Here is a 21,944-nt window from a genome sequence, read left to right as displayed (position 1 = left end):
CATTGTAATTGAGAAATTTCATATGGAATACAATGGATTGAGAAATGAAATAATGGGATTCATCAGATTTGGAAATTTGTCATGGGATACATTATGATAGGGAAATGTAACATGGGATACATTCGGATTCGAAAATTACTCATGGGATACGATACATTCAGATTCGGAAATTTTTCATGGGATAAATTGTAATAGGGAAATGTCATGGGATTCATCAGATTGGGAAATCTCACATGGGATACATTGTGATCAGGAAATTTCATACGGGATATATCAGATTGGGAAATCTAACATGGAATACACTGAATTGGGAAATGTCACATGGGATACACATTGTGATCATGAAATGTCATATGGGATATATTGGTTTGGGAAATGTCACATGGAATATACTGGATTGGGAAAGGTCACATGGGATAAATTAGATTGGAAAATGTCACATGGGATACATTGTGATTGGGAAATGTCATATCGGATATATGGGATTGGGAAATCTCACATGGAATACACTGGATTGGGGAATGTCATAATGGGATATATTGGATTGGGAAATGCCACATGGGATACATTGGATTCCCTCGCTTTGGAGGAGGTATCTATTTATGAGTGTATAAATGGTGCTGAACAGTGTAGACCAAAGTCTAAATCTATCACATATAGTGCTGGCAGATCAGGGTTAAACTTGAAATCCTAGTTACATTTACCAGCACATTATGTGCTAACAGATCTGGGTCAACACCATTAACAGTTTAGCATACAGGACTGACATAATTTTGAATGTTGCAGTAGGCATTGATATTACAAAAGCAAACAAATTTAAGTACACTGTACACAAGAAACTATATTAGTCATGACATTGTGAATCATGCAGTAGGCACTGATATCACCAAAGCAGTCTTCCTTAAAAACGCTATAAGAGAATATAATAACAGAGAGAGAGAGCTGCAGTGGCTTGGTTGTTAAGGCATTAAACTGATAATGAGAAAGGTATGGGTTCAGTTCCATTAGATCTTTGCAGATCAGCTACTGTGCTGTGTCTTGTGGACCAAACACATTAGTCTTGCTTCATTACCATATCACTTTCAGATCATTGCAGTTCTGTGAAACATGAAATACGTTTCTCAGTGGAGCATTACAGTGCTCTGAAACATGGAAATCAAAGTCTCTGTGGAGCGTTACAGTGCTGTCAAACATGAAATCAAAGTCTCAGTGGAGCATTACAGTGCTGTCAAACATGAAATAAATGTCTCTGTGGAGCATTACAGTGCTGTCAAACATGAAATCAATGTCTGTGGAGCATTACAGTGCTGTCAAACATGAAATCAATGTCTGTGGAGCATTACAGTGCTGTCAAACGTGAAATAAATGTCTCTGTGGAGCATTACAGTTCTGTCAAACATGAAATCAATGTCTGTGGAGCATTACAGTGCTGTCAAACATGAAATCAATGTCTGTGGAGCATTACAGTGCTGTCAAACATGAAATCAATGTCTGTGGAGCATTACAGTTCTGTCAAACATGAAATAAATGTCTCTGTGGAGCATTACAGTGCTGTCAAACATGAAATCAATGTCTGTGGAGCATTACAGTGCTGTCAGACATGAAATAAATGTCTCTGTGGAGCATTACAGTGCTGTCAAACATGAAATCAATGTCTGTGGAGCATTACAGTGCTGTCAAACATGAAATCAATGTCTGTGGAGCATTACAGTGCTGTCAAACATAAAAGTAGTCTCTGTAAAGCATTTCAGTTCTGTGAAACATGAAATCCGAGTCTCTTTAGAGCATTGCAGTGCTGTCAAACATGAAATCAAAGTCTCTTGGAGCATTGCAGTTCTGTGAAACATGAAATCAAAGTCTCTTGGAGCATTACAGTGCTGTCAAAGAGGATATTAATCTCTGTGGAGCATTGCAGTGCTGTTAAAGATGAAATTAGTCTCTTTAGAGCATTGCAGTGCTGTTGAAGATGAAGTTAGTCTCTGTGGAGCAACAGTGCTGTCTCTGTGGAGATGTTATCCTCCAGATTTAGTACCAGAGAACAAAACACATGTTCAAAGTTTAATATTAAAAGGCACTTTCTAAATTTGTATTTTCAGAAACTCCGGCAGCAGGTGGGCTCTAGAAGAAGCAAAGCACAATTTAGTTAATAATTATTTTGTGGTGGGAATCACGGAAGAGCTGAGTGATTTTATTGCCGTCCTTGAGGCCACTCTTCCAAGGTTCTTTAGGGGTGCCACAGATTTATATAGTAATGGTATGTAAAAGATGGTTCGGTTGAGCATGTATTTAATTGATAGTGAGTCATTGTCATCTTCAGTGTTATGTAATTATTTGTTTGTTTTGTGTATATATATGTTTTGTTTGTCCCAGTAAAACCCTTTTGTCCCTATAGACCCCATGGCGTGACTGTGACCCATGTTAAATTCCTGTTATGCCAACAAATGGCATTGCCATTCCTATGGTAAATTCCATTTATGCCTTATACATTTTTCTGCCATTGCCACATATCACTATATATATATATATATATATATATATATATATATATATATATATATATATATATATAAAAACAATTCTGACTATGACCCCTAAAATATAAGATGTTAGAATAATTAGATGAGCCATATTCACAGGTTGCTTTTTCGTTGGCATTGTCCACAGTCAGGACCCTACAATAGATATACATCATAATAACAGAGTTGTTGATCAGCATGTTGCATACAGTCGGTGTACATCATAAAATATCAGAGTCGTTACATACAGTGTATGTACATACAGTGGATGTACATCACAATACTACAGAATTGTTGATAAACAGCATGTCTTGTACTGTGGATCAACATCACAGCATGTTTTACACAAGTAAATGCAATACAAATGCATTAAGAAATTTTCAGATGTGTTGAAAGTAACCAAAAACAATATTAAATTTTACTCATTCAGTCCAAAGTTGTCCACATACTGAGGCAGCCAAAAGCACAGTTGTCATGGCACATTTTTGATCAATAGAAACTGAATAATACAAAATCCTTAGTTGTGTTTGGTCACCAAGCTACTATAAACAATCTCAAAGGCATGATAAGTGTCTTGATCATTCAGACTTGGGATCCATTCAATATTTCAGAAGACCATTTAGTTCCAAGCAAAAGAGTAAACATTCCCAAAAGTGCAAAATCAGTGTGCAGTTAATACATGTACTTTCTTAAGATTTCATCCATTTGAGACATCAATTATGAAAAGAACAATGCTAGAAACCTGCCTTATGTAACTGGAAAATTAATGTTTTTCCATACCAGTGGACCAGTATATTGAAAACTTCTTTAAAACAATTCCTTCTTTGGCCTTGGTGTAATGTAATTTTTACCTCTTATGGACCTTACATTCGTAGTACCATCAGCATCTCTCTGGTGAATGATATTGCTTAGGTCGACAGGAATGGCTTTTATGGATATATTGCTCGTACATTTGGCCTTTCTAGGAAATATACTTTCATGTATTAGTATTTTATATTATTCAAATGGCATGCCCTCTTTTGGAGTCTTAAAAGTTTTGTTACGTTTGAATTAGAGGTATTACCCCAACTTACATTACGATAGTCCCGATATGGCTGAAGATAACTTTTGTAAAAGATGACAGTATAAAGGTGAAATGGAATGTATGTTTTGATTTTCTTGAGTAGCCAAAGATAAGAATTAACCTTTTTAGAAACATGTTTAATATGAATAGACAGGTAAGATTGTTATACATAAATACACCAGGAATTTTATCATGAGAGGTCATATTAAGGTTCACATGGTCAAATAAAACTAGAAGCTTGTAGTGATCTAGCCCTGCTCATTTTTGTTTTGCTGTAACTAGTTGGGCTTTTGTTTTTTCTGTTTTTATGGCTTTTGTTACACAATACTTTACCTGTTAAGAGCATCATGTCAATTATTTGGCTATGGACTGACAATATTCACACTGTTTTGTAAAATGGCCTTGCAGTGCTAAAAAATCTGATAACCCAATTCCCAGGACCTCTACAATTTCAGATTGGGCCCATCCTGTATTATAAGATAGGTGCACATCATGCTTGTCAAATAAAAATAAATTTGCCAGAGTAAACATTGATCACATTGATGAAATGCGGAAATGTATTTTCAAGATGTTGACTTAATCCCGTACCATGGTGCAGTCTGATTAAGTTCAGATAACCACTGTCCTACATGAAGTGTAGACCTGATTTTAATCAATTGAACATGGTGTTTCATGCTGAAAACATGATTTTTTATTCCCAAACCCCTTGACATGGTTGTGTTTCAAGAAAATACAGTTTTCAGTAATCTTCAAAAATAGAAGGAAAAAAACATTTTCATTATATGCCTGTTACATGTAGCATGTATAAACGGTAAACAGTCATTTAGCATCTATAAACGGTACAGTCCTGTAGCATGTATCAGTGGTAAACAGTCATGTAGTATGTATCAATGGTAAACAGTCATGTATTATGTATCAGTGGTAAACAGTCATGTAGCATGTATCAACAGTAAACAGTCATGTATTATGTATCAACAGTAAACAGTCATGTAGCATGTATCAACAGTAAACAGTCATGTAGTATGTATCAACAGTAAACAGTCATGTAGTATGTAGTATGTATCAACAGTAAACAGTCATGTAGTATGTATCAACAGTAAACAGTCATGTAGTATGTATCAACAGTAAACAGTCATGTAGTATGTATCAATGGTAAACAGTCATGTAGTGTGTATCAACAGTAAACAGTCATGTAGTATGTATCAACAGTAAACAGTCATGTAGTATGTATCAATGGTAAACAGTCATGTAGTATGTATCAACAGTAAACAGTCATGTAGTATGTATCAACAGTAAACAGTCATGTATTATGTATCAACAGTAAACAGTCATGTAGTATGTATCAACAGTAAACAGTCATGTAGTATGTATCAACAGTAAACAGTCATGTAGTATGTATCAACAGTAAACAGTCATATAGTATGTATCAACAGTAAACAGTCATGTAGCATGTATCAACAGTAAACAGTCATGTAGTGTGTATCAACAGTAAACAGTCATGTAGTATGTATCAACAGTAAACAGTCATGTAGTATGTATCAACAGTAAACAGTCATGTAGTATGTATCAGCAGTAAATGGTCATGTATGTATCAACAGTAAACAGTCATGTTGTATGTATCAATGGTAAACAGTCATGTAGTATGTATCAACAGTAAACAGTCATGTAGTATGTATCAATGGTAAACAGTCATGTAGTATGTATCAACAGTAAACAGTCATGTAGTATGTATCAACAGTAAACAGTCATGTAGTATGTATCAACAGTAAACAGTCATGTAGTATGTATCAACAGTAAACGGTCATGTAGTATGTATCAACAGTAAATGGTCATGTAGTATGTATCAACGGTAAACAGTCATGTAGTGTGTATCAACAGTAAACAGTCATGTAGTATGTATCAACAGTAAACAGTCATGTAGTATGTATCAACAGTAAACAGTCATGTAGTATGTATCAACAGTAAACAGTCATGTAGTATGTATCAACAGTAAACAGTCATGTAGTATTTATCAACGGTAAACAGTCATGTAGTATGTATCAACAGTAAACGGTCATGTAGTATGTATCAATGGTAAACAGTCATGTAGTATGTATCCACAGTAAACAGTCATGTAGCATGTATCAATGGTAAACAGTCATGATTGGAGCTGATGTAAAACTATCCTTTGGGCAGTTTAAGTAACAATTAAAAGGCAAATAAGTTGGGTATAAACCACCATTTCACATACGTATTACTTAATTGGCTGTCAACAGCTAGTGTGATGTATTTGAAGACTGCAGTAAGCGAGACCGTTGTGTTAATTTGCATAGGTATGATCAAGACATGGAACAGCCCAATAAATCGAGTTTGGCAACATTTCTTTGAAGTATGATTTTACTACGTATATAAAAAGCAAAGCATGATCATTTAAATTGTGAGAACAGCATTCAAGTGTGATTAATTATTTTTAGCCATTTAGGAATATATAACTATCGGCAAAGCCCAACAAAAATAAATTTCAGAACTGGTCAACACAGTAAAAGTAAAAAAAATAAGGGGGAAGGCCATTAATTATTGGCACACACTGCAAAATATCAACATATGTCAACTTGATAAAGACCAGGATTCACTCCAGAGAATCCAGCAGAGACGTTTGAACACCTGGACCATCCAGTCACTAGTGATGAACACTATTGATAATTGCATTACTTTCAAACCCCTTTGATCCGTATTAAATTTATATCTGAATTTTAGAAATTGTAATGTTGTGTGACAAATAATAATACAAGGGTTCAATTTTTGGCATATGGAAATTGTAGTCTGGAGTTTCAGTCAGGGCTTGTGATGTTTTTTAAGTCACTAGCCCAGGGCCTGTGTCTAAAAGAGTTTTTCTTTGAGCACTGCCTTGGGATGAAAAAGATAACACCATCCATAAATTATGACTTATTTACGTACACCACCAAGCTGTATTAAGTTACTGTTGAAGTTTTGCATGTGTTTCAAGTGAAACTGTTCATTTATTGATTTTCCATATAGTCTTACTGTCTCATAATGCCGTGAATTCGTTTATTCTTACGGGTTGGGGTTGAGGGCTGTATAGTTTCTTAAAAGGGATCATTGCTTGTTGGGTCTATAAATTTGTATTTTATATAATTCATGAAATCCGTAAAACTGGTACCTTCAGTACTTGATTATGGATCAAACTCCAAACTGTACTGACCCAGATCCACCATAATATAATGCACTGACAGACCAGTGTCCGTGCAGTTTCGTAGAAGTAATCAGTAGAATAGACAAAAAATACTCTGATCTGCTTGCATATTATGTGACAGCAGATCAGGGTCTGTCTTGTTCGCAGTTGATTTTACTTATAAGTGAGTATATATGATAATCCATGATTAATAATGTATTCCCTCATTATACCACTGTCGAATGAGACCACCTTATGATGAGGTACATGATACATAATTTTACCACCACCTAATGAAATGGAAGTGTTATAAAGAAGGGCTCTATAGTGAGAGAGATTTGTAGGAAATTTGAAGCAGATCATTTTGTTTAAAAGGATGTAATTTTATTTACCTTTCTTTTCAGGTCATCATTCCCATTTGCGTAAAACAGCTGTAAAAATTACTCCCAAGCCAGAAACTATTGCCAAAATTCAAGAATCCACAGTGTGGAAGATGGAGAATGAATTCTATGAATTTGCAGTGGAACAGTTTCATTTTATTAAAAATCAAATTTTTGAAATTGTGGATGGTTCTTATGTACCAAAAGGAAAACGCTTTACATATGAAAAAATTCGTCCAAGATGAATATTAGCTAAGGATAGAGTGATATTTTCTGTACATGTAGCTGCCAGTGTAGTGTATAGTAACTGTGCATGTTTGTGTCTGTAAAAGAGTGAGAGAATGATGTTAAGAAATATTGTTAATTCACTTCTTGTGATAGGTATCATTTTTGATTTTGGAAGAAAATGCTGCTTGTTTAACTTAAATTAGGTGAAATGTAACTGAGAAATGACATTAATTATGTCAAAGAATCTTAAATTAAATATGTTAATTTGTGTTTTTGGCCTCTATAAAATCCACAAGAATTGGTACCCATGAATAAAGCATGAATTGAGACATTAAGATAAGATAATTCATGCCAGAATATACCTCAGATGTTTTATGGTTCATTTTAGTGCTTTATTGCCTTTTCTTTAATTACCTCTATCTAATAATGTAATTGTTCAAGTGATTGAGAAATGGTGGAGACCTTGAGAAAAGTGGTTCATTTTTGTCTTGCCATCTATCCTTTAAGAACTTCTATGGTCATCCAGTCTGCACAATGTACCCATGTATGAAGCAACTGTGAACAGCATAAACACAGGTCTGCTGTTGTGTAGTGCATCAGCTAATCAGGGTCTTAGTTGCTGCCTTGTTTATTGAGTTAGCAGTGTGAAGCCTGATCTATGGACCATTTTTAAACAACAGACCTGAATATGTACTGTTTGAAGCTAGCTGCATGTTATTTACATATGTGTATCATTTGGGGTTTAGGGGTGTGGTTTTAACACCATTTTCAGCACATGACATGCTATACATGGCAGCCAGTATACTCGGTGAAGGAAGAACCCAGGAAGAACTACCAACCCATGGGAAGCTACTGGCAGACTTTCTCACATACCCATGTTGGTTGAACCTTGACCCAAATTCACCTGGATAGATGTGTGAGTGATCTGTAAAGGCAAGTGCTATAGACCTAGGGCCCTTTAAACGTGTACAGGAACATCAATGAGCTTACAATCAGCGATAATCAGGGTAGCACTGGTTTTGACATCGTGAGATTAATTGAAGTGAGACTTGGGATGTATGCCTTGTGTTGGCATTCCAAAGATAATGATTGTTAAGCAGCTCCTTGAGATGTGCTGTAGGGAATTAAATGTTTTAACTTAAGAAGACACCTTTGTTACCAAAAGGTCAAGAAATAAATACATTTTATATCAATTCCATCCCAGTGATGAACAACTGGAGTGATTGTGACAGGCATAACTAAAACAAACATTCTAAACTAGTTGGATTTTATAAAAATAAATTACCTATGATGATGACTTTTAAATGGGAATAATTAAACTAGATGGGGATAATTACACTAGATGGGAATAATTACACTAGATCGGGATAATTACACTTGATAGTAGTGCTACACTAGATGGAGATAATTACACTAGTGTTACACTAGATGGGGATAATTACACTAGATGGGGATAATTACACTTGATAGTAGTGTTACACTAAATGGAGATAATTACACTGATGTTACACATGATGGGGATAATTATACTTGATAGTAATGTTACACTAGATGGAAATATTTACACTAGTTTACACTAGATAATGATAATTGCACTAGATGGGGATAATTACACTAGATGGGGATAATTACACTAGCTGGGGATAATTACACTTGATAGTAGCATTACACTAGATGGGGATCATTACACTAGATGGGGATAATTACACTAGTGTTACACTAGATTGGGATAATTACACTAGATTGGGTTAATTACACTAGATGGGGATAATTACACTAGTGTTACACTAGATTGGAATAATTACACTAGATTGGGTTAATTACACTAGATGGGGATGATTACACTAGTAGTATTTATTATCTCCTCAGTTTAACTTTGATGAGAAACGCAGAAATAGAATTCAGGAAAAATGTGGTGTTTGCCACAGTAAAGTTTTGATTTTTTAATAATTCTCAAAAGAGGTATACAGAAGCTCTGATGGAATAAAGAAGGGGTTGGGGGAGGAGTATAAAAGGAATAGTGATTGTCTGAAGCAGACACATATGATAAAGGCTGAAGATCAACCCTTGATTGACAGTTTTACAAATCTGAATGTCTTTGTACAAAATGCATGTGCTGTGTTGAAACTAAATCACACTTAATAAAAACAAATATAAATCCAATATGACACATTAATTTTGGAGAGTGTGGCAAACTGCTTTTTATAAAAAAATTAGTTGGTTGACAAACACATTTATAAAAAGAATAAATACAGACTGATTGCATGTATAGATTTTTATTTATATTCATGAATATAGGGCAAATGCTAAACTAATGTTTTCTAAATAGAAATTTACATTGTTAAACTGACCATTACTTTTAATTTTTGCATCTGTTGTTAATTTTTTGACTTGATGGACTAAATAGATTTCAAGTTTAATTCATTTAAACATATGAGAACAAAATATAATATATATCACTGTATTTTAAAAATATAATATGTATCACTGTATTTTATGTATAACGCTGCTGTCAGGGACTTTGCGCTATTTAGGTGATTCGGAATATGCTATCACACTCTGAGATGTAGAACAAACCAAATGCAGCCTCCTGCGTGATGTAAGAGGCAAGTAATGAAGATTGTATGGCTTGGGATGCTTCCTGTGGTGAGGTTCCACCTGAGATGTTCTTGTTGGGTCCTGATATTCCATTTGAGATGGTCTTGTTGTGTCCAAATATTCTACCTGACATGGTCTAGTTGTGTCCAAATATTCCACCTGAGATGGTCTTGTTGGGCCCTGTTATTCTACCTAAGATTGTCTAGATGTGTCCAAATATTCCACCTGAGCTGGTCTAGTTGTGTCCAAATATTCTACCCGACATGGTCTTGTTGGGTCCTGTTATTCTACCTGAGGTGGCCTATTTGGGTCCAAATATTCTACCTGAGGTGGCCTATTTGAGTCCAAATATTCTACCTGAGGTGGCCTATTTGGGTCCAAATATTCTACCTGACATGGTCTTGTTGGGTCCTTTATTCTACCTGAGGTGGCCTAGTTGGGTCCAAATATTCCACCTGAGATGGTCTTGTTGGGTCCTCATGTTGCACCTGGGATAGTCTTGTTACGTTCCAATATTCCATCTGAGATGGTTGTGTTGGATCCTGATATTCCACTTGATATTGTCTAGTTGGATCCTGATATTGTCTAGTTGGATGCTGATATTCAACCTGATATTGTCTAGTTGGATACTGTTATTCCACCTGATATTGTCTAGTTGGATCCTGATATTCCACCTGATATTGTCTAGTTGGATACTGACATTCCACCTGGTATTGTCTTGTTGGATACTGATATTGTCTAGTTGGATCCTGATATTCCACCTGATATTGTCTAGTTGGATACTGATATTCCACCTGATATTGTCTAGTTGGATACTGATATTCAACCTGATATTGTCTAGTTGGATACTGATATTCAACCTGATGCTGTCTAGTTGGATACTGATATTCCACCTGATATTGTCTAGTTGGATACTGATATTCAACCTGATATTGTCTAGTTGGATACTGATATTCAACCTGATATTGTCTAGATGAATACTGATATTGTCTAGTTGGATCCTGATATTCAACCTGATATTGTCTAGTTGGATCCTGATATTCAACCTGATATTGTCTAGTTGGATCCTGATATTCCACCTGATATTGTCTAGTTGGATACTGATATTCAACCTGATATTGTCTAGTTGGATGCTGATATTCAACCTGATATTGTCTAGTTGGATACTGATATTGTCTAGTTGGATCCTGATATTCAACCTGATATTGTCTAGTTGGATCCTGATATTCAACCCAAAGTGATCTTGTTGGGATGAATCCTTTGTTGAGACTCATCTTGGGATGGTCTTGTAGTAATGCTATTCCAGCAGAGATGGTCTTTTATGATGATGGTCTGCCAAAGATGGTCCTGAACTCTTTTATAGAGTGTAGTTTGAAGAGGAAGATTTTGGTCTATATCAGGGACTTTGCCACTTTGTTTTGTATGCCTTCTTCAAGATTTTTTTCTTGTCTTTTGGTGCATAGTTACTGCAGTTGGATTGGTTTATCTTCTAGGAATTTTGGTGCGCTTTTGACTTCACCATATTTGGTATGTAGCATTTACTTGTGTATAGCCAGTATTGTGCCAAAGTGCCATATACCCTATACTTACATTATGTACATACATGCGTAATATATTTGCTTCCAGTTAGAGACATTTGTCATTCTACTGGAGATTGGTTTCCATAACATAGTTGAAAACTTTGTCATTCACAAATGTTTGTAAACCAGTCACATTAGAAGATGTTTGTAAACCAGTCACCTTAGAAAGTGTTTGTAAACCAGTCACCTTAGAAAATGTTTGTAAACCAGTCATCTTAGAAAATGTATGTAAACTAGTCATCTTAGAAAAAGTATTGCCATGTCATTTGGGATGTATCATTCACAAAGTGCTTCATGGTCAAAGTTCTGTTATTTGTGAGCCTCTTTCTGAATTTTAGGTCAAACATTTCTATCAGTACTTTATCCATACATTTTCATTGGATAAGTCCATCTGTCAGTCATTTCTCCTTGTAATATAACTCTTATCAACACTTAATTTTAGACATTTATAATATTAGGTAATATGGATCATATTAGGTAATATAGGATGTGTAGATAACAGTGATCATATTTGGAAGTATAAGATGTGTAAATCACACTATTCATATTAGGTAGTATATGATGTGTAGATAACAGTGATCATATTAGGTAGTATAGGATGTGTACATGATATTATTCATATTAGGTAGTATAGAATGTGTAGATGACAGTGGTCATATTAGGTAATATAGGATGTGTAGATAACAGTGATCATATTAGGTAGTATAGGATGTGTAGATGACACTATTCATATTAGGTAGTATAGAATGTGTATATGACTGATCATATTAGGTAATGTAGGATGTGTAGATCACAGTGATCATATTAGGTAGTATAGGATGTGTAGATGATACTATTCATATTAGGTAGTATAGAATGTGTAGATGACAGTGATCATATTAGGTAATATAGGATGTGTAGATCACAGTGATCATATTAGGTAGTATAGGATGTGTAGATGACAAATGTTTTGCTGATGCAGTGAATAAGTTATGATATTCATCTCTGATTTATATCAAAATCTATTTTAATAAGTGTTTTCTAGGTTCAACCTTTAAGTGTTGCTTTCTTGGTTATTTATTGGAGTTAAACCTACAGATTAGGTTTTTTATGAGTGGTAGGGTGCAGATAATCCAGATGCCCTAGTTTATTCATTTCCATAAAATTTATGAGTATTTCTTACTCTTCAGTCCATTGCAGAAAGGTTCAGGCACTCCAAACAGACTGTTATGTACAAGTCACAAATGGAAAGCAAAATAGTTCAAAAGTGGCTTTTCTTTTTCCATCAGCTTATCATAAAGGTACTGTTGTTTGCAGGTTCCAAGATTCATGTTTTCCAGGTGTGAAACAATTTTGTGTTGATTTATTTCACAGATGCCATCCTGTAGAACTGTCAGAAAGTAAACAACATTCAGAAAAAATGGTTTACATTATTTCAAGTACTCTATAATGCTGCATTTCCTGTACATCTCTTGTTGGCTTTGATCTAGATTTGCACGTAATGGATATAAAGCACTAGATGAAGATGACAAGTGTCAAAGATTTTTTGGACAAAGCAGTCAAGTCATCTGTTATAACTGTGCGTTTCTAATAAATATAATTTTAATTTTTTTTATATCAGGTGACCTAACTCAAGTTTGAAAACATAGTGGAAATAAATTTGACCCTAAATTGGTAACCTCCCTGCTTATTGTTAAGTGAGTGTTTATTACTTCCGGCACACCAGAAATATTTCAATAGGAAACTGTCTGTAAAATGTAGCCTCTGAATTATGTTATGAATGGTGTTATACATTCTCTGTTGAGAAATGAAGGAAAGGCTTCAAAAACCTTAAATTATTCACAGTCTAATCTTGAAACTGTTTCCCCACCCCACCAGCTGACTCCTTAAAACAAACCTTGGAAGACCTAAGTATTTTGAATACTTCTGTTTATTTTTGCCAAACATTTTTTTTACTGAATATAGTCTTTGTTAATATATAAAGAATTTAATTTTATTTTATTTTTATTTGTATTTCATGAGCATGGGGATCAAAACCAAAGTATTTTATGTCTCCTATTTTTGTTGATTGTGGTATAGCTGTAGATATATAGAAAAAAAGTATTAACAGATTTGTATTTATTATTTTGTTGTGTAATTTGTGAATCTGAGCTTTTGTCAATCTTATTGGAATGGAATGCAAGGTTTTGTAGAGTTTATTTGCATTACTTGTGATTTCCATTAGCAGATGTTTAAATAACACCTGGACTGGTTTTCAGACATACTACACTATTGTCAGGAGGGCAGGTAACCAGCAATCATTTTACTCGCTATTGGCTATAATTTATACTGTGATATCATTGGCTGCTTTCTGATCTTGGTACAAAGTGGGGCGATGTCAAAGTGCCGAATTGATTATGTCAAGAGTCTATTTTTGTTTGGCATTCTAAGAGCAGACATGCATGGTGAGACAACAGACTAAACAGTCCTGAACCAGAGTTGTGAAATCGTAGGTTACCTGGCCCTCATCGGTGACAACATGATGGAAATAATTAACTTTCATTGTATGGATTGGTGTGGAAATGGGAAGACTGAACCAAGAGTCATAATAATACAGGGTCCCACTTATGTATCATGACCCAGAAGGATAGGAGTTTCCTAGCCCACATCAATACACATGGCTGGTCCAACGTTCTGCCTATGTACTATGACCCAAAAAGATGGGACTTTTCTAGCCTACATCAATACACACGGCTGGTTCAACATCCTGCTTATGTACATTTACCCAAAAGGATCGGACTGTCCTAGTCAACATCGATACAAATGGCTGGTCCAATATCCTGCTTACGTACATTGACCCAAAAAGATGGGACTTTCCTAGTCAACATCGATACACATGGATGGTCCAATATCCTGCTTATGTACATTGACCCAAAAAGATGGGACTTTCCTAGTCAACATCGATACACATGGCTGGTCCAATATCCTGCTTATGTACATTGACCCAAAAAGATGGGACTTTTCTAGCCTACATCAATACACACGGCTGGTCCAACATCCTGCTTACGTACATTTACCCAAAAGGATCGAACTATCCTAGTCAACATCGATACACATGGCTGGTCCAATATCCTGCTTATGTACATTGACCCAAAGAGATGGGACTTTTCTAGCCTACATCAATACACACGGCTGGTCCAATATCCTGCTTACATACATTGACCCAAAAGGATGGGACTGTCCTAGTCAACATCAATACACACGGCTGGTCCAAGGTGCTGTATATGTATTATGACCCAAAATTATGGGAGTTTCTTAGACAACGTCATTACATGTCTGATTATTTTTCATCACATTCCTTGCATTAGAAAAAAGCTAATGGCACCCATTGGTAAAGATGTGTGTGCATGTGTATGTGTGTGTGTGAATTGGATTTTCAACATAGCCTTTAACAATTTTTCAGTCACTATGATGTCTGGAGTGTGGCAGTTTATAGTGATATCTAGTACTGGGGCATCATGCCACAGACATGTAGCATGATGTCCCACCCAGTCACATTAACCAGACACCAGGCCAGCCTGTCCTAACATTAACTTTTTAATGCTGAGCACCAAGCGAGGCAGCTGTTAGTACCATTTTTATAAGTCTTTGGTATGACTCGGCTGGGGTTCGAACGCACAACCTCCCACATCTGAGGCAGATGCTCTAGCCACTTAGGCCACTGGAGCAGTCCAGCAAAGATATGTCATTAAAGGGACAAATTAATATTATCCTTCAGAATAGAGGGATGTTTAGAAAGTAAATTAGGATTTGGGGACAGTTAGAATTGAGGATGTTAAGAAATGGACTATAGGATTTGATGATATTTAGAAAGGAAATGTTGGATTTGGGGACACGTAAAAAGGGAATGTAGGATATGGGGCTGTTTAGACAGGGAAAGTAAGATTCAGTGACATTTAGATAGGGAGTGTAGAATTTGGTGACATTTAGATAGGGAATGTAGGATATGGGGCTGTTTAGACAGGGAAAGTAAGATTCAGTGACATTTAGATAGGGAGTGTAGAATTTGGTGACATTTAGATAGGGAATGTAGGATATGGGGCTGTTTAGACAGGGAAAGTAAGATTCAGTGACATTTAGATAGGGAATGTAGAATTTGGTGACATTTAGATAGGGAATGTAGGATATGGGGCTGTTTAGACAGGGAATGTAGGATATGGGGCTGTTTAGACAGGGAAAGTAAGATTCAGTGACATTTAGATAGGGAATGTAGAATTTGGTGACATTTAGACAGGGAATGTAGGATATGGGGCTGTTTAGACAAGGAAAGTAAGATTCAGTGACATTTAGACAGGGAATGTAGAATTTGGAAATGTTTATTCATATTCATGAGGGAAAAAAAGCAGAACAGTCAACGCTTACATTTATTGGCCATATGTTGATTTGTGTATTAATAATGCATATTTTGCAACTTGACATTAGCAGTTATTTGATATTTTGTTACACCTTACTAAAAACTGGTCCAAGGTACAGTAAAAAATTAACTGCCTTACTGAGACTGTTTAGTAGGCAGGTCTGGTTTAAACTTGTGCATGCATTTTTAACCATTGATTTCTGCATAAGATAATGAATAAAGACATGTTGGTTTTTAATGAATAATGGGTAGGGGAGTGATTAATATGGGTTTGTATTTCTTAATTACCCTGCTTACATAAAGTCTGTCAACTGAAGTGTGTACTCGGCTAAAAAAAATTCTTTTAAGCCAGTTGCCTTGGCTATTTCATGATGAGGAAATGGGAGCTGTGTATCTTCCCCAAGGACCCACTAACCAAGTGACTTTGGCTTTGTGTTCTTTAAGTCAGGTTTAATTAAGTTAATTTATTAATTGTTCTAAAATGTTCCTGTTGCATGTTTTTGACAATTATACATTTTGAGCTGACTACAAATTCAATGTTCAGACATGTTATGAAAGTAGGGTTATGTTTTATATACCAGTATAACAAGTTATATATATGATGCAAAGTAAATTGCCATTAAATATTAATTTCAGATTAGTACAGTTTGCTTTGCCTTGGTTGTGTTCTTCAGTTTTGCCTTGCATTAAGATGCAAAACTGTTCTGTTTTTAAAAAAATTTAGTTTTATTTTCACAATTATATCAGGTACAATTTCAGATATCTGGATTCCATTTTATTCTTGCCCTCATTCATGCACATTATAAAATTAATTTTTTAATTTTAATGTTGTGCAGCTTTCCAATTGTTTAATTGGAATTTAATGTTTATCTCGTTCCTTTTTTTTATTTCTTCACTCAGTAGGAGCTTGTTTTGTAACTAATTTTTTTTTAAAAACTACTCAGAACAGTTGCTCTAAATCACTTGTGAGACTGTTATACCTTTCAGTGGTGCACCGATTTTTCTTGTGTATAATATGGACCAGAGTACTCCCTCACTATAAAACCCCTTTTTTATAATAGTCCTTTTTTAAGGCAGTTATAATCATGGATCCAGTTTTATTATTGAATATAAATATTATTTATAAAATACCTCAATATAAGGTGTATGTGCATGAAGAGTGTTATAATGAGGGGCACTATGCTCATTTCTACCATCATGTACCATGTTAACATGTCTTCACTGTTCAGTCCATGTTAAACATTATAGACCCTGATCGGTCAGTATACAGTGCACTTTTTTTTTATAAGTAAGGAATGTTTCAACAGAATGTGAGTCTTGACTGTTGATTCCATGATTTAGAAAAATAGACCATGACTATCAATGTACAGTGATCCTACTTTATAACCATAAAAAAACATGTACTAGTGGGGGATGTTTCAACAGAACCAGTCTCCACCATTCATTCCATGATTTCAGGTAAATAGCATAGACCCTGATTGTCAGTGTACAATGCTCCTGCTTTAATATCATACAAGTGACCTGTGTTATGAGTGAGGGTTGATAGAACTGTACATGCCATAATAATGCTGATAAAAACACAAATCTTGGGTTATTTAATGATATGTAATCCCATTATAATTGGTTTCAGTCGACCAGAAACTAAGATTATCTCAGATAATTAGGACAACAATAATAAAACAAAATTCAAAGAATATAATGGATCCATGATCATAGACTTGTTATAAAAGGACAGCACTATACTGAGTGGCAATATAGTAAGGGATTATTTTTTACACATCAACGGGTCTTTTTTCACATTGTGTAGATTATAACTAGGTCAGATGTGATAGTGGGGCTTGGGCCATTGCAGTTGATTGCAGGCAACATTAAATACTACTTTGTATAATTGCTTATAATAAAGTGCAACTCAAACAACATTAACCCTGATCTGCCATTGATAATGTTCCAGTAGATCAGAATCTGTTTTGTTCTAATGATTACTCCTGACAAACCACATAAAAACAGATCTGCTAGTACATACTGTCCCAGGAGATCTGGGTCTATGCAGTTTACACTTGGACCTGATACAAAAGCAAATACATATGTACCTGTCCTGCTCTGCTGTGAGATATTTTATACAATAATTTTCTGTTAAATTTATGTCATATAAATAAGAGTCCATGATTCTTTCTTGTAAATTTAAAGATTTTGCATTACTGAATACCTGTGTAAGATAGTGATGTGTGAATTGTGTTTGTAAACTGCATGTGGTGTGATATATGATGTCTGAAAAGGAATACTGTAATAAAAAAAAGTTTCATAAATGTTTACAAGTTCAGAAGGAGAAACTAACAAATCCATTATTCAGTCTGTCAGAAAGATTTCCTATTGAATTCATTATACTGTTGAATTCAGTGTACTATTGAATTCAGTGTACTATTGAATTCAGTGTACTATTGAATTGTGAATAATAATTGCATTATGTAGATGTCCAGCACACAGTTACATCAGGAATGCATTTAAGGTCTTTGGAAGGGGTCCCCATTTTGAGTTTGATAATTACCTTTTTCAAGGGGTCCCCATTTTGAGTTTGATAATTACCTTTTTCAAGGGGTCCCCATTTTGAGTTTGATATATGCCTTTTTCAAGGGGTCCCCATCTTGAGTTTGATATATACCTTTCTCAAACAAAAAAATTCAAAAGATGGCTATTTTAGGAAGAAGAAACCACCTTTCTCAAAACAGACCTTGTAGAAAAAATGCAGAATCAGTCCCTGTATGTTAATGTGTGTGTATATATCTATCTATTGTTGTCATAATCTTTCATAATTATTTACCTCCCTTGAAATCATGTTGAACCATTATTTTTGGTCACCGTTTCATTTGACATGTAAAGCAGAAACTTAAAATTTAGTAGTATACATAAACCTATATGCCTTTCAAACATAGTGTATTGATTATGCATTTTAATCCAGAAAGATGCACGTGTCAATTACTGTCTTGCTCACAGATGACATGATACAAGTATCACATTTCTGGACACAATGGCATCAGAAATAGTAAACCTCAATACAATATTGATTTATGCCTCAAGTTTGTACCCAGATGTACCATGATTCAAGGCTTGATATTCTCAAGTTTGTACCCTGATGTACCATGATTCAAGGCCTGATATTCTCAAGTTTGTACCCTGATGTACCATGATTCAAGACATGATATTCTCAAGTTTGTACCCTGATGTACCATGATTCAAGGCCTAATATTCTCAAGTTTGTACCCTGATGTACCATGATTCAAGGCCTAATATTCTCAAGTTTGTACCCTGATGTACCATGATTCAAGGCCTGATATTCTCAAGTTTGTACCCTGATGTACCATGATTCAAGGCCTGATATTCTCAAGTTTGTACCCTGATGTACCATGATTCAAGACATGATATTCTCAAGTTTGTACCCTGATGTACCATGATTCAGGGCCTGATATTCTCAAGTTTGTACCCTGATGTACCATGATTCAAGACATGATATTCTCAAGTTTGTACCCTGATGTACCATGATTCAGGGCCTGATATTCTCATGTTTGTACCCTGATGTACCATGATTCAAGACATGATATTCTCAAGTTTGTACCCTGATGTACCATGATTCAGGGCCTGATATTCTCAAGTTTGTACCATGATTCAGGGCCTGATATTCTCAAGTTTGTACCCTGATGTACCATGATTCAGGGCCTGATATTCTAAAGTTTGTACCCAGGTCTATCATGATTTAAAGTCTGGCATTCTCATGTTGGAACCTGATGTAAATTCAAGGCCCAATAATAATAATAATAATACCTCATCATTACCTTGATTCAGGGCTTGTATCATTTAGTGTGCATGCTGATGTACCATGATTTAAAGCCCTATATTCTTAAGTTTATACCCTAATGTACCATGGTTCAAGGCCCAGTATTGTTAAGTTTGCATCCTAATGCCTGGTATTAAGTTTCTAAATTAATATACCAAGATTCGAAGCTTGGTATTCTTCAGTTTGTACCCTAATGTACCATGATTTAAGACAGTATTCTCAAATTTGTACCCTAATGTGAAATAATTTAACATGGTATTCTTCAGTTTGTACCCTAATGTACCATAATTTAAGGCCCAGTATTTGCAAATTTGTACCCTAATGTGAAATGATTTAACCTGGTATTCTTCAGTTTGTACCTTAATGTACCATTATTCAGTTAAGGCACAGTATTCTCTATTGAAAATATGGGACCAGGTTTATCACCCACATCATCACAATACCATTTCAGGTTAGACATAGAGTTCTGCAGTTCACTTGTACTTTATTCTTGTAGCCAATTTAAATGTAGTCCAGAAGTGTTGTAGCCATGGTAACAGGATGCGAAGTTACCCAAAAGATGGAAGACATTTTTCAAGGGAGATAAATCTCAAGTTTAATTTAAATCCATTGATGCATGTAAAGTATGCATCAGCTCCATCATTTCTACTCCAGCCAGATACATATCTCACTTATATATGTTAATATATATATCAAGACTAGTCAATTACTCAAAATGTACAGGGTAGATTCAACATTAATCACTCATTCCATTACTTACATTTGTTTACCACATTCCACCACAAATGTGGAAGAATGTATAGTGTTACTCGTGTTATGTCCATCACACTTAGATTTTGTTTTGTATTTAGTTCGTTTATGTACAGTTCGGTTTTGGGGTCTTACATCTTTGCAGAATATAATACCCTTCTGTATAAATTAGATCATTGTGAATTACATATTTTACACTTATGTGACTTTGGTCAAATTTTGCATTTAAGTTCATTTGGCAGTGAATTCATGTATTGCAAAAATGGGGTGACTAGACATTAATGTTGAAAATGTTTATATTTTTATTAAACTTATCACAAACTTCTGTCACCAGTATAAATTGCAGAATGTTTGTACGTCCATGTTTTCAACTTGGTAAAAAATAATGATGAACAAAAAAGCAACTGTGACGCGAAACTTTTGACCAATGTCTGTGGTGTACTTTGCTTTTATGGTGTTGGGTGTGAGGATGAGGAAGGTCCATGGAGCGTGGGCTTTGGGGAAGGGTAAGTCCACAGAGTCTGGAGATGGGGAGGGTCCAAAGTTTGTGTCTAAGAGGTATAAATATTTTTGTTATTGTTAATACAGTCAAATATACCTGTATCATAAATTGTGTGTGACATATGTTGTTGAAACTCTCATTTCTCATTGCTCGTACTTGTGTAAATATTGTATTTATAAATTACTCAATGATATTAATAAAATGGCATTTGAGAATTGAACAGTATATTGTATTGTGCGTCATTTTTGGCATGAGCCCAGGATATGCCCACTTTTAGAAGATTTTTTATAACACTGGCAAATTTTCTCAAATACCATCATTGCCTCGCATATTTTTGCTAGGACTCTGTGTGAGATGCCAGAACCCTATAATCCCATCTCAGTGTAATCTCTTCCAGCATATCATATACCTTTAAATTTTAGTCTTGTAACCCCAGTGTAAGATTGCATACTCTAGAGCCCTGATTACTAGCCCCAGCCCCTCATACTCTAGAGCCATAATTACTAGCTCCAGCCCCTCATACTCTAGAGCCCTAATTACTAGCCCCAGCCCCTCATACTCTGGAGCCATAATTACTAGCCCCAGCCCCTCATACTCTAGAGCCATAAGCCCCGGCCCCTCAGTTTTGTGACTTTTGTACTCGGTGGATGTACATCCCCCCAAACATTTATAAAAACAAAAAAGTATTTGGCAAGAAGGATACATACATAAATAAAAAAAGTCAAGACAGACTGAAAATTGAAACCAAAAGATGATAGTCCATGAGGCAATCATTTTGAATAATTTCAATGAAATTAGTTTCTAACCACTGATGGTCTCCCTCTTTTTTACCCAAACACTTTTTAGCAAGCACATTGCAATGTTGAAATACAATTCATATCGCTGCTTAATCAGCGTGAAACTTAACACATTAACCCCTAGCGACGACTTTAGGGGGCAGGAGGTAGTAGCCTA

The 21,944-nt window shown here is 35.2% G+C and overlaps 1 protein-coding gene across 1 annotated transcript in view; it reads left to right on the top strand.

The window, feature by feature from the left end:
* LOC149777771 (heparan sulfate 2-O-sulfotransferase 1-like) overlaps window positions 1-8,018 on the top strand; it is a 161,029-nt gene extending 153,011 nt beyond the window's left edge. Inside the window, exons 7-8 of the mRNA XM_089938807.1 lie at window positions 2,097-2,254; window positions 7,156-8,018. Coding sequence (XP_089794933.1) covers window positions 2,097-2,254; window positions 7,156-7,376 — 379 coding nt within the window. The 3' untranslated portion in view covers window positions 7,377-8,018. The remainder of the gene's footprint in view (window positions 1-2,096; window positions 2,255-7,155) is intronic.
* Window positions 8,019-21,944: the final 13,926 nt, after the last annotated feature.

Source organism: Sinohyriopsis cumingii, chromosome 17 (assembly GCF_028554795.1).
Source record: "Sinohyriopsis cumingii isolate HCF-2022 chromosome 17, ASM2855479v2, whole genome shotgun sequence".
In the NCBI taxonomy this organism is placed as follows: Eukaryota; Metazoa; Mollusca; class Bivalvia; order Unionida; family Unionidae; genus Sinohyriopsis; species Sinohyriopsis cumingii.
The sequence above is the reverse complement of the archived record's forward strand: the minus strand, read 5'-3'. Positions and strand labels throughout refer to the sequence as shown.